Source organism: Oxyura jamaicensis, chromosome 5 (assembly GCF_011077185.1).
Source record: "Oxyura jamaicensis isolate SHBP4307 breed ruddy duck chromosome 5, BPBGC_Ojam_1.0, whole genome shotgun sequence".
NCBI classification, from domain to species: domain Eukaryota; kingdom Metazoa; phylum Chordata; class Aves; order Anseriformes; family Anatidae; genus Oxyura; species Oxyura jamaicensis.
The window spans coordinates 18,424,174-18,437,651 of record NC_048897.1 but is presented as its reverse complement, the minus strand read 5'-3'; the positions used below and the strand labels follow the sequence as shown (position 1 = coordinate 18,437,651).

The 13,478-nt window shown below is 44.9% G+C and overlaps 1 protein-coding gene and 1 long non-coding RNA gene across 2 annotated transcripts; both read right to left on the bottom strand.

The window, feature by feature from the left end:
* Window positions 1–1,705: 1,705 nt before the first annotated feature.
* EXD2 (exonuclease 3'-5' domain containing 2) lies at window positions 1,706–12,654 on the bottom strand. The gene is made up of 8 exons (XM_035328321.1): window positions 12,310–12,654; window positions 11,176–11,432; window positions 9,963–10,089; window positions 9,024–9,346; window positions 6,911–7,017; window positions 6,568–6,703; window positions 5,561–5,917; window positions 1,706–4,410 (listed from the first exon to the last, which is right to left on the bottom strand). The coding sequence occupies exons 1-8, from the start codon at window positions 12,637–12,639 to the stop codon at window positions 4,194–4,196; spliced, it is 1,854 nt and encodes a 617-aa protein (XP_035184212.1). The 5' UTR covers window positions 12,640–12,654; the 3' UTR covers window positions 1,706–4,193.
* On the bottom strand, window positions 10,617–11,000 carry LOC118168151. Its single transcript, XR_004751392.1, has 2 exons — window positions 10,692–11,000; window positions 10,617–10,661 (listed from the first exon to the last, which is right to left on the bottom strand). It is a non-coding gene; the product is annotated as an uncharacterized LOC118168151 (long non-coding RNA).
* Window positions 12,655–13,478: the final 824 nt, after the last annotated feature.

Sequence of the window (13,478 nt, the reverse complement as noted above, 5' to 3'; positions counted from 1 at the left end):
ATGCTGCTAACACAATGCAACATAGAAATGTGAAAAAAGGCTTTAAAATGTCTCTTATTCCCAAAGAACATCAAAGGGATGACAGCCTGTATTAGACCATGGGAATGAGGGAGGCCATGAGGATTAGTCTGGGGAAAGAGTTGCATTTAGCCTGGCTGTTGTTTTTATATGTGGAAAAGTATCTTCCTGAAGGAAGGAGATGACGACCAAAGAGTAAGTGATGGGAATTGACCTACTGGTTCAGACTGGAGGTGCTTCTAAATCACACTGCACAGTGGTGAGGGCTGGTGGCAACTCCTTATTAGAGAGGCTCCTTCTACATGTGCAAAGGTCCCAGCTCCCCAGAGGCATCCAGGCACAGGACCTGGGCATTGAGGTGTGGTGGTGGTGGGGAACACCACAGTAAAACAAACAAACAGTAACAGACAGTGCAGAGTTCAGATACTCCCTAGGGAGCCGGAGAAAGAACAATGCAACAGGAAGATGGCTTCACATCCCTGGCATTAAGGAGTACCAAATGCAAGAAGCCCACGGGCGTATGTTGTCTTCAGTCCCTGTCAGTCATGGGATGTGACAGCTGAGACCTTTAAAGACTGTCAGAGGGGCGAAATCAAGGCACTCCAAATGCCAAGTCCGTCAACAGAATAATTAACATGTCATGTGTGGTCTGCTCAGAAATGCAGCACTCACTGCATCTCCAGCTGCCAGACTATTGAAAATTCTGCTCACCTGGTACTTCCTGCACCACGTAATCATGCCAAATTTCTGCAAAGCCAAGACAAATGCAAACTGTAGCGTTTGGGAGGACAAAAGTCATTTTATATCCCGTGCAGGAAGGCAAGCTAACATACTACCAGTGCTGTTGTTGCTCCAGCTCCAGAGGAGCATCTCTGGAAACATGAGCTCAGTTATATTCTTAGAAAAGTACTGAGTAAACCATGGCTGCTAGGGCAGCAAAAAATTCTTACCTCAAGGCTTCACAGCAGCATTACAAAAATTGAAGTTATTTTGTCATTATCCTCTGGAGTGGCAAAATTTCTGGTGTAAGCCTGTTCAACTGTAAGAACAAGGGGAAGACATCTGCAGGCTGGCTGTCCTTAACTCTTTGCTGTGCCAGAATAAAGCCCAACTTTCTTTCAAGCCTTCCTCAGGCCTCACATGGAACAGAGGGAATCTGACAGGCACCACAAGCATAAAGTGACAAGCGACTGAAAGAAAAATCTCACGTTGTGAAAGCCAGCCCACAGAGAGGCACAGACATTCTCTCCCTCCACTGAAAGGATGGATGCACTGCTTTTTGCAGGAGAGTCCTAGGTAAGACACTAGGGGAAACCTAACCTGAGTTTTTACTCAGGTTGAGCCAAACCTAGGATTTATTTAAAAGGATGCAGTGACTGACCAACATAATTGGGACAGTACCTGAATCCACCTCAGAACAATTCAAGTATTCCTGAGCAAACTTGCTATCACATTGCTGGGAAGTACAGTATCCTGGTGCCTGGGAGATCAGCAGGGAAAGGCACTGGAAAAGGAAATCCAGATGATGAGGTCCAGGTGTTACCCTAAGGAGGGATGGACTCACAAGGACAGGGTGAGACACAGGGAAATAAGAGAAAAAGCAGGCATGAAAAAAGGAAAAAAGAGCTTGACTGAAGGTTAAGTCTGGTAAAAGAACAGATTTTTACTGAATGTAACAATGAAGAATTGTAGTTTTATCTGTAGGCTGGTTTTGCTCTTCCTCTGACCAGCATACATTTCAGAGCCTGAGCAACTCTACAAGGAGGAAGCAGTGTACTCTGATAATAATTCAAGTAATCAGTACATTCTGACCCTCCCAGTAGAACTGCTACGACCCTGTAAACCAGCAAGTGTTCTTGATAACCATATGCAAGACCTATTGAACAGAAAGAGCAAGCATATTCTATTAAAAGGCAAAAACATGTCAAATCACAATCATATAAAAATAATCTATTTCTACACAATAAATATACCTTTTCCCCCCTCTTTCAGGTTGACTTAAAATCATGCAAGTTAAGGCTATCTTACAACCAACAACGAAGAATACTAGCTAAGAAAATATTTATGAAGGAAGTTTTCCTTGCAAACTCCTATTTCTAAACAAGTGACTTGACAAAAATTAAAAAGTTCTTTAGTGATACCACCAACTCCTTAAGTTAGAGAACCCTTAGTCTAATTCCTTTCCCAACATCATTTTCTTTTCTCAGTAAAGAGAAAAAAGACAAAGGCCCTGTTGTCACCTATGGGTTCCTGTAAACAAGGGCAGCTTTATCAGGAGTTCATGCATCAGAACAAAGGGAGAAAAACAGAACAAAGAAATGAGAGGGAGAGTTTATACTCTTGATGGCTGAAAAGGGTTTTCAGAACCATGCAAAGAGCTCTCACCACGCTGACCTGATATTAGTAAAGACAGGAGATAACACTACCTGAACACATGCTCAAAATGCTTTGGCAAGTAGTTACATCCAAGCTCCTGCTGTAGACAGGAGGTTCTTGCTGAGATTACAATCAGCCGTGTGAATGAGCACAGTGACAGAACACATCGGCTTCATCAGTTTTTGTCAAGACCTGTCAATGGTGCAAGAAAGACATAAAATTGCCCTTATAATGAAAATGGTCTTGTTTGTGGCTCTGTGATAAGTACTATTTATCACAAACCTTTGATTTCTTTTAGCCGGACTGTTTCTGCAGCTCCTCTGGGATGACATTAACGTATAATTTCTCCATGGCTCCTACACATCTCAAACAGGCTCTGCTACAAACATGTTTTTCACCCCTGGCCTATGAGATTTCTTAAATCATCTGATAGAGGAGACTTTCCACCACTATCACAGCAAGCCCAATAGCATTCTGCCCAAATGTTATCATGAAATATGGGTCAACTGTGCTATACACAGCAGTGTGGAGCATGGTTAGAGCCTTAACCAAACTTCTCTACAGAGGCTTATTGAAGTTGAGCATAGTTTCATTCAGGAGAAGCACAATCATCTCATGCAATCAAAATCATCAAAACTGATTTCACAGGAATGGGTATGTACTTTTAAAAAGTTATATTTTAACTAGAGTCTAACACCAGGCAAAAAAACATGTATATTTTTGAAAAGTCAAAACAGCAGCACAATTTTAAAAACAACAATAGTAATTAGCACACACTGGCTCACGTTTTTAAAGCATTTTACAAAAATCTTAATTAATTAATCCTCACAACACCGTTGTGAGATAGGTAAGTATTATTAGTCCCATTTTAGAGACAGGCATGGAGAGAGTATGACCTGCTCACCACCACACAAGTCAAATCCAGGAACAGAACACCAGATTTTCCAGTTTCCTGCCACACATGATCTGACCTCTTAAAAGATGCTGGTTTTTAATAAAAATTTGTTTCTTCTCATCCCTTTCAAGACACCTGGTCACATTTTACTCTGATGTGAAAAGGTACCTGCTGAGAGCTGCTCAGGAAAAACAAGTAGAATTGGTAAATCTCTCTCTCTCTCTTTTTTTTTTTTTTTTAAACAGACTCTGTGCTGCTGGAAGCTATTTAAAAACCTTGACATGGGAGCTTCCACACTGCCAAACAGTACTACTACTCCTCAAGCACCAGGACAGTGAGGCCTATCTGGAATGCTGATACAGCTCAGAATCTGAAATAAAATAAAATAAAATAAAGGTAAGGTTTCTTTGCTACTTCCAAATAAGGAATCTCTCTCTAGTGGGTAGTCTTCTCTGAGAAGAACTCATGTGAGTACAACTGCACTGAAAGCAAAGATTTTTATCAGGAGATTCTTGAGGTGCAGCCAAGGTGCACATATACATCTCTCAGAAAACCTGGAAACGTGTACATATTGTGCTCTGTGTTAAAAGAGATGGCCTGGAGGCACCAGACATCCCGGGGGTAGAAAATAACTCCCAACAGTCGACTAGAGAAGGATAATTCCCTTAGCATATCGCTCTTGCACTGAACTAATCAGTGAGTCTAGGGTTAAAAATTCCAAACCACCTGATAAAATTCAAGTCAACGGATTTAACTCCTTATAAATGCCAAATCTGGCAGACCCATTGATGCCTGTTCACAAACCCAGGTTCAGGTGTTAGTGGAGAAACGGAAATAAAAGCAGTCCTTCCACCTTCAGTTACATATGTCCATTAGATCCTATCTGGAGTCCAGGAAGTGACTTTCAGGACAGCTCGATCTGAAGATCCTCCCCATACTTTCGGATCAGCTTTGTGTGGTTATGGTCCACTGACCACTGCTCTGGGAGGTATTTGGGCTGCATGCTGTCCAAGAAGTGCTGCCGCCAGCGTCTCTCCAGCTGCATCAGGGAGCGCAGGCCTCCTTTAGCAAAGCACTGCACCACCTTCAGTCCGTGTGGCATGTAGCTCTCATTGCAGATCCTGCCAGGACAAAAGCAGAGTTTATTTTCACACAAGCCGACTGTCAGACTCCAGACCTGTCTGCAAGAAACAGCAAGGCACTGAAGATGATTTCAGTTGTGTGGTTTAATTACAGCCACATGGTGTAAGTTAACCAGGAGGGGAGCCGGGAGAGAAACTTCTAAGGTTTGCTTCAATGCCAGACTGCTTTCTGGAACACAGCTACACCGGAAAGCTGGGTTCTTTGAAATGAATTGAGTGTTATTCTTTTATGGCAATACTAAATAAAGCTCCCAGGGCCCAATACAATCTCCTCAGGAGACAGACTGCAAATATCTCAGGGCAAGAACCATACAATATTCCAGATCCCTGATCCTGCCATTGGTTTCCCTGCCTGGAGAGGTACCGACATGTTACATAGGCACATCACAAGCAACAAGGAGTTTAACAAGGAGAAAATACTGTCTTCATGCAGACAGAGATCAGATACTAGTTAAGAACAGGTATTTGGGGAGGCTTAAAGACTTCTGGGATTGTCTTTCAGTCTCCCTCCCTGATCTGTCTGTCCTTCAAAAGGAAGCAGCAAATAGTAAAGGGGAAGAGGGATGAGCAAGAACAGAAGGAGATTTCTGGAAGAGAAATTAAAAGAGGAAAACACTAGTGCTGCAGTCCACAGACCACTACCAGCACGAGGGGAAAAGAGGGTAAACACGTGCACAATAAGAAATACAGGGTGTGCCCGTCTTCACAGAGCCTTAGTATACAGCACAATTACCTTGTTTCGCCCTTTGCTTTCTAGTTAAGTGTATGAGTACTACAAATCCAGACTCTGCAGGCTTATACAAGTGATAAAGTTGTGGTTTTAGGGGTTCTTTTTGCCTGTGCACATCAACTTCTGCTAGTCTCAAATTCAGAAATTCCTTAACTCGACACCATATTTTTATGGAAGGTACAATCATATCCCAAGGAATCCAGCAATAGGTCTTATTTTCATTAAAAAGCATAGTGGGAAAAAGCCAGCATGTGTGATCCGCAACTCTGCAAATGCTGCTGGATTTTATTTTGCTCCATTAATATTTCCCCAAGGTTCTCCGCGTAGTCACCCTTTTTTTGAGTTTACGTGCACACATAAACGACTAAAATGTTACATCTACTGCTGAGCTTGTCGTACCTGGTTTCCAGACCAGCTGCTTCCTGGAGCATCTCCGGGGTCACTGCTTCTGTGTTAAAGAAGTCCTTGATGCCTTGCAGAAGTTCTGCCCTTCGGGGATCAGGCAGGCTGTCTGCATTCAGCAGAGCTCGGGCCCCTGAGCGCACCTGCCTGCGCAGAGGGTCCTCCAGCATACGCACTCCCTCCTCCGAGCCAATGGGGGCACCAAACTCCTCGGCCAGCTGCTGCTTGAGGTGGTTGTCGTAGTAATTGGAGACGGCGTGGCAGGACGTGCAGAGTAGGAGCACGTCATGGGAGTTGTGGTCCTTCATCTGGATGGGGAAGTGTCTTCGGTATTCGTGAGGAACAATGTTCTTCCTGGGGAAGACAAGTCAGCTAGCTCATTACATTGGAGCTGCTACTCCCTGATTTCTCCTCTTCCTGGCCCACAAAAGTACAACTAATAATAAAAGTGCAGGAAAACAAAGATCACCAGTGCTAGGATTCTCAATGCACCACAAAAGTTTCAGAAACCCCTCATCTGTACTTCTCTCTACGTTTTCTACATTTCTCTTTTTTAAGAAGCACACCTGCAACTAAACAGCAGCAAAGACAAAAATCTCACCCTTTGTCTCTTCACAAAGTTCAGGCTCACCTAAGCCTTCCAAAAATATAAGGATTAAGTACTGGAAGGAATAGCGTATTTATTTTCAGAAGAGAATGCCATCAGAACAGCATGTGTTTGCTACTACTGCCCCCTGGAATTCAAACTGCAACACACGTTTTATCCAAGGACCAATTCCTCCATCCTCTGTAAGAGGAAAGGCTGACCTGTTCGGTGTCAAACTTACCCAGATACATGTGACCACAGAGCATTCAACCAGTGACAGACCTTCTAGGATGTGAACAAACATTTCAGCCCACTAACCACGCTTCTGGGTGCTGAACTAGATGCAGACTTCAGTCTTATTGTTGTTTTTTGTTTTTAAATTAGATGCAACTTTTTCTTATCCCACTAAGCCACTCACCGGATGTAGGACTCCCGTTTGCCACATACAACACACAGGTTCTCTTTCACTGTCAGGTAATAATCGACTTGAGACTCAGGACGTCCTGAAGGCTCAAACCGCAGCTTCACAACAAACGGGTCTGTGCTAACTAGGTCTGAAAGAGTAAAGGCAAGTAGAGAGCATTCAAGACAATGTTGTATTTGAAAGCTACGATAACGATGCTAAACCAAATGAGACATCCTAACAAATCCACAGCAGCATTTTCAGTAAGAAAGGATACCAAAAGTTCATGCCCAATTATCTAAGAAACATGAAAAAAACACTGTATTTTGAATATCAACAGGAATGTTAGTGTGCTCACCTCCGATCCCCTTGTCCAGATACCACTGAGCCTTCTTGCGATCACAGGTGCACAGGGGCTGTCCATCTGGTGCATGCAGGAAGCAGTTGTCATACAGTGGAGATTTTCTATGAAACAAGGATAACATTGCAAAAAATATAGTAACATTCCAGAAAAACAGAGCTCTCTACAGTGGGGTGTTCCACACTACAACTCCTGCAGCCTCATCCAAATCACAGGAGGGAGAGGAGCCCCTAAAGACATGGATTAGGCTGCTGAGCGCTGCGCAGGCTGCTGCTAAGGGAAGTAAAACATCTAAAAATGTATCTGAGGTTCATGAACTGACTGTAAGGTATCTTTGCTCTCCTGATGCCAATAGAAGTGCTAACTCCAACTTCCAGTTTTCAAGAGATACCACCAATGACAATGGTTTTCAAAAAAAAATCTACATTAGAAAAAAAAAAAGTAAAGTCAAGAACGAAGATGAGCTCCAGGCAAGCTGAAGCAGTGTTATCAGCCTGTAGACAAGGCCATTTCAAGGATCAACTACTTAAGCCTATATTGTAATTATTTATTAAGATGACTTTTCTAAAACTTTGTGTGAACAGCAATTACTTCATTCATCCAAGAGCAACATTAGGAAAAAAACAGCCCTTGGAGTACTGGAAATTCGCTCAGTTTTCATTCAATTCACTGAGCAATCACTCAGCAGAGTTCTGCCAGCTAAAAAGACTGATTCACAGGCTATGTAATCTAGCAAAAGGATCTCTCCTGATGTCCCTAGGGGTGGGTGGGAATAAAAAAAATTATAATGATACAGGAGGTCTCTTTCCTCCAAACATCAGCAGTTCAACTCAGTCACCATCATAATATGAGTACCTCCCAACTCTAAATTAATAAACATTCAAATCAAACATGCTTACAGAAAGGAAGAACAGAAAAAGACTTCTGGAATGACATCCAGTCTTACCAGAACTGGACTGCTGGAGATACTGCAAAAAACAGTGGATCTACAAATCTCTCATGGAATCCAGCATGGGTAAAGCCAATAAATAAATAACCAAGCAACCATGGGGAGATATCAGTTTAGTTTGGAATTCAGTTGTGTTTAAATTTTAATCCTCCCATAAAGTATAGTCCTTCTGTTTTGTATGACACAGGCTCCAAATTAAAATATATGTATCTGAAGGGACTTGCTGCGTACAACACGATATTGTTAATGACTGCTCATGAAATCCATGTTATTGACTACAATACAATGACTCCACTGCCAATCCTGTGAACTCCACTGCCAAAAAAAAAAAAAAAGGAGAAAACAAATATACCAAAATGAATCTTTTTCTTCCCAAGTAAAGGTGGGGCAGGAGGGTGTTTAAGTTCCTATATCCATGTGATTAATTTTATTAGAGTGCACCCAAACATAAACAGATACACTAGTTCTCTGTGCCTCCTACTATACTAAGCTTAAAGAGATCACTCCTACTATTTAAAAGCAACTGAACTCACAATATAGCAAAAATAGCAAAAGGCCATAATAACTTAGCATTTGTCCCATGGAACAGCCTGCTGACTGGGGATCCTGAATCCAGAAGCAGTTGCCTCTGCAAGGACAAAGTAGAACCCTTCCCTCCTCTCTCCCTGGTGTACAGAGAAGCGCAGTGCTTTGATACTGCTACAGATGGTCCTCCCTGCGCTCCCTGGCACCTCACATAATCCCTCTTACCCCTTGCAGTAACCAGCTTACAAGGCAGATCCCACTCACAGGACAATCTCTGTGCAGTTGCCCCCTTTTCCCTGGAGGAGACCGGGTTCAGCTGTTTGGAAATGCCACCCCGACAGCCAACTGCCTCCTGCTGGGACTCTGCTCTTGAGCTAATGCCTCCATATCATAAGGAAAGGTAAAAACTGAAGACATCCCCTCAGTCTAACTCATAGCCTAGTACAGATCTGAGTTCCCCTGCCACTTTCAATAGAGGGAAATTGGGAAAGCAGAAATAGGATTTGGCTCTCATGACTGTTTGGTACTGTGTCCCTTCCTAGCTCTTATTGTCCTCTTTGTTTAATAACTAGAGCAGGAAGTATCAAAGTTATTTTCACCTGTGGTGCAAGGAGTAAAATTTGCTCACACACTTACCTTGCAGAATATCCCACACCCAGAGGCTTTCGCTTCTGCCTCCGAGGATCTCTCACTTGCTGACTGCCAGAGGACTGGACATTCACCAAAGATTTCCGATTCTTTATTTTCTGAGGGGAGCGTGCCTCTCCACTCTTCTCTCCTGTGCTGCCACTCTTCCTTCCTCTAAATGGAATATCCACCAAGCCCTGGCATTTACTCAGTACTTTTTCCCAAGCAGCAGCAGAGTTTTCACCTTCAGATACAGCAGGGAGGCAGGCAAATCCCAGCAAATGGAGGAACAGAGCCACTGAGATCTGGGCATCCCTAGCAGCATAGAGAACCTGCAGAAAAGCACAGACATTGAGATACCAGCAAACAGCAAACACTCCCAAACACCATCAGTCTTTAACACTAGATTCAGTAAAACCAGAAGCTGGATTTGTTTTCCCCTGTTCCCTTTTGGCACAATGCCTACTGCCATTCAATGTGACTATTTATCCTGTCACTCCCTCTGCTGGTCACTGATTTTGTAGACATCTGCAGCGTGACTGTAAAGAACATGAGCAATTAGGGAAACCATGACAGACTAAAGACGGTGAACGAGGTTTCCGGGGTCTTTATCCGATATTGCACTGACTGCTGTAAATTGGAGGAAAGCTAAGAAAAGAGCGAGGCTTTGGGTGCACAAACAACTTGTTCAAGGGATCTGGCTGTATAGATATTCCAGGATTAAAGGAAATCAAGGGTCAAGAATCCAGAGAGAATGACAGAAAATTGTCTTCATAGAAAAGGAGGGAAACTCAGGCAGAGAGTCTGAAATTGACTTCAGATCATAGTCACACAGAAGCTATTGAAGCAGAGCTGGAAGAAGGACAAGATCTCCCTGTTACAATGCCTCTCCTCTAATAAGAAGTTTGCTTTTCCTCCCAAAACACAAAGTTGAAGTGGAAGACACACCTGATGTTGTGTCAGTTCTTCTGCCTCCCAGTTGCTGCAACGCATATGAGGAGACTTGTCAAGCGGGCAGTTCAGGACTTTTTCAGCTAAAGACTTAAGGCTAAGGCAGTTGTGAAGTAGATCCTTCCTTTAGTTTTAACAAAGAAAGCAAAAGAGGCATATTAAAAATGAAACTAAACACTCATGCAAATTCAGACAGCCTCACACAACCTGGTTCTGCCAGAACATAAGGCACTTGATGCATGACTCCCACTCAAGCAGCATACAGCTGCTTGTCAGCTTTACAGACCCTCTCCTTCCTCTCCACTACAATGTCCGACCTAGATTTGGTAATTATCTAGTGTCTGCAATATGCAAAATAGGTAAGGCTGGGAGTTGGTAACATCTCAAGCTGAAGTATTTGGCTCTGAACTACCTGCTTCTGAAATAAAGAGGTCTGTCATAGAGCGCTGGACTGTCTGCCCCAGGGATTCATCGGCCACTTAATAAACAGGCCTGCAGACATTTTCTGAGGGGCATGAGAGCCGGGAATGACTCCAGAGGAATCTATCCTCAGCACTAAAAAGGCACCATCAGGTCATCAAATCCATGCCCCACATCGCTAACAATGCAAATACACTGAATATGAAGAACATTCCCAAGTAAAACATTTTATTTTAGGAAGAACAACAGATGATAAAATAGCATCACAATTGTAACCTATAATAAAAATAGCATCACAATTGTAACCTATAATAGGAAACACTGATATTAGAACAGAAAATTGGAGCTAGGGGTTTTTTAGCCATTTTTCAGGAAATCCTGAATTTTAACCGTTCCACTTAAGTGCCACTCACACATTTACCCCATGGTTTCAAGCAGCGTATTCAATCATCTGTTTACATTGTGAGCTCTCTGACTGTGTTGCATCACTGTGCCTGGACTTCTTACAAGGCGAAGCAAGATACTCAGAAAAGCCCTTATTGGTATTACATGAGAAGACAAACCGACACAATTAACATTCATAATTTCATTTCCTTTAAGGCCACAGAATACAAGCCTGACACGTTCTTGGGCTGCTGCCATCAGAGCTCATGCTCTAAAGAAAGTGCCCCGTCCTGAGAACTCCAGTCCTACCTGCCTGGCATCATCCAGCACACACAAATTACTTTTTAATATTTCAAACTCAAATGGCATACTAGAAACAGAGCTGCCTCTGTCTTCAGACACTTACCGCTGTCTCATGGCTAAATACCGGAGATCCACACTCCCTTTGACTGGAAGACCATAGTCCTGAAGTAACTTGCAAGCATCTTCCCAGCATCCTACCCCTACTTTCAATACAGCACTATCTGCCATGATGTCCAACAGGGTCTTTGGGATAGTCTGTCTGTTGGCGACAAGCCTGGGCAACCGGATGAGAACACAGAAGCCACTGGAAGAAGCCATTTGTAGAAGGGATACGGGATTCGCTTTTCCCTCCACAGATACCTGAAATAAAGGCAAAAATCACAGTTGGGTTACTAGCAGTACTGCGGCTGGATCAAGTTGTAAAACAGGCCACCAAAGACAGGAAATACTTATCAGACTATGCAATTGAAAGCTTTTCCTGCAAATTATGTGATTTGTTTCATGGTATTACTGTCCCACAATTACTTCTTGCCGCAACCCTGCAAGAGATGTTTTCCTCCTTTCACCCTTGCCCCCCACAGCTGGGCTGGCAGAAGAAAGCAGACACATTCCTTAATCCACGTCAGCACTACATAAGTGTTTATGGCACACCGTTTAACTGTGGCTTGTACTAATGAGTGTGGGGTGAATAAACTTCCAGCCAAAATGATGATGAAGACAAGCTTTATAAATTACTCAAAGCCTGTTCCAAGAGCTCACACAGGCAAACATACAAGCAGCAGATGAATACTGCTTTCTGGTATGCCCACAAGAGTTCTATCTTCTTATCAGCATTATCCTCCTCTTCTGGTTTATTAATTTTAAGAAACTCTTTTTTCAGTACATAGATGGACTTAAAATAGTGTAAATCCAAACTACTTCTGGTAAACCACATGCAAAGAGATATTATATAAAACATACCGTGCTATTTAACTATACAATTATCACTGCATGTTTAGGACTAGACTGATCACAGAAGTTCAACAAACAAATGCAGCTAGCAAACTGAAAACTTACAGCCAACAAGCTTAAACGTGAGAACAATCAAAGTTAGTGGATAATTCACTGGTTTTATGATAGATAATCACGGTTTCAATAGTCAGCTGAGTGGTATCCATTCAGCAGAGGAATAGCTCCTCCCCAGATGATCTCCTGTTGCAATTTGCAACCTAAAGGAGAGGCACTTGTGATCACTCACCCACTCACAATCAATTCCAAGCACTGGCCACTTCTCCAGCTCCTTCTTCAGCAACGGCTCGACCCGATCCCATTCCTCCTGCTCTGAGACTATCACTATGTCTGCACCAAGGCTCCTCTCTGCCCGGGAGAAAGTGGGAGTTCTGAAGAAGGAAGGCACCTCCTCACCCTCTGCCTTACTCACTGCCTCATCTCCTGCCTTTTTCTCTCGCTGGTCCCCAGGGCACGCTCTTCCTTTCCGGCGCTGGGCCGCTTTCCACAACACCAGGCCCCCCAGCGCGACACCCAGCAGGGTCGCCACAGCAACTGTCACTGCTGCTTGCTTGGGCATTGTTTATCCCCCTGCCCTTCACCCCCTCAGAGCGGCACTGCGGGGTTTTATCACGGCCTGCGAAGAGAAAGCAGAGAGGTGGGAATTAGAGACAACCCCGGCAGCCCCGCGCACCGCAGCCGGAGGCGCAGCCCCCCGGGCCGCTTTGGGGTCGCTTGGGGCCGGCCCCGGCGAGAGGCCCGAGCGCGGCGGCCGCTGCCAGACCTCGGTCTCACCGGTCCCCGCTACCGGGTCCCCGGGATGCATGCGGGCAGCCCCCCCGCCGCCCTCCCGGGCCCCGCCGGGTGTCCCGGCCGCTACCTGCGTCCGCGCGGCCCCGGGCGGCTGCAGACGCCTCCCCTTCCCCGTAGGAGCCGGCGGCCCCTGGGCGCCGCCATCTTGTACGGCCGCTGAGGCGGGGCGGGCGGCGGGCCGGCCTCCAGCCCCGGTACCGGGCGCTGCCGCCTCCAAAATGGATGTGCGGGGGGTGGGGGGCAGCCTCGAAAAGCGGCGAGCCTCCAGCCCCCCCCATCCCTCGGGAGCCCCACGGCAGCCGAGCAGCACCTTCAGGTCCCTCGGCGGTTCCCCCGCTTCCAAGTGCTCGTGCTGCTGAAGCCCAGCTGCTTGCAGCTGCTTAAAGGAGGCACCAAACCACGGGGAACAGCGCTTCAAGTTGCTTCGACAACTTGTGTCAAACTTGGTTTTGGTTTTAACTTGGCAACCTGTAGTGTAATCCTCAGGGAGGGGAGGAAGGTCTCCCCAGGAGAGCTGGCATTTAGCAGGCAGATCCCAGGGTGCAGCCATGGGCAGTCCCCAGGGCAGATGCCAAGAGGAGCAGGGTTTCAATAAGATGACCCATC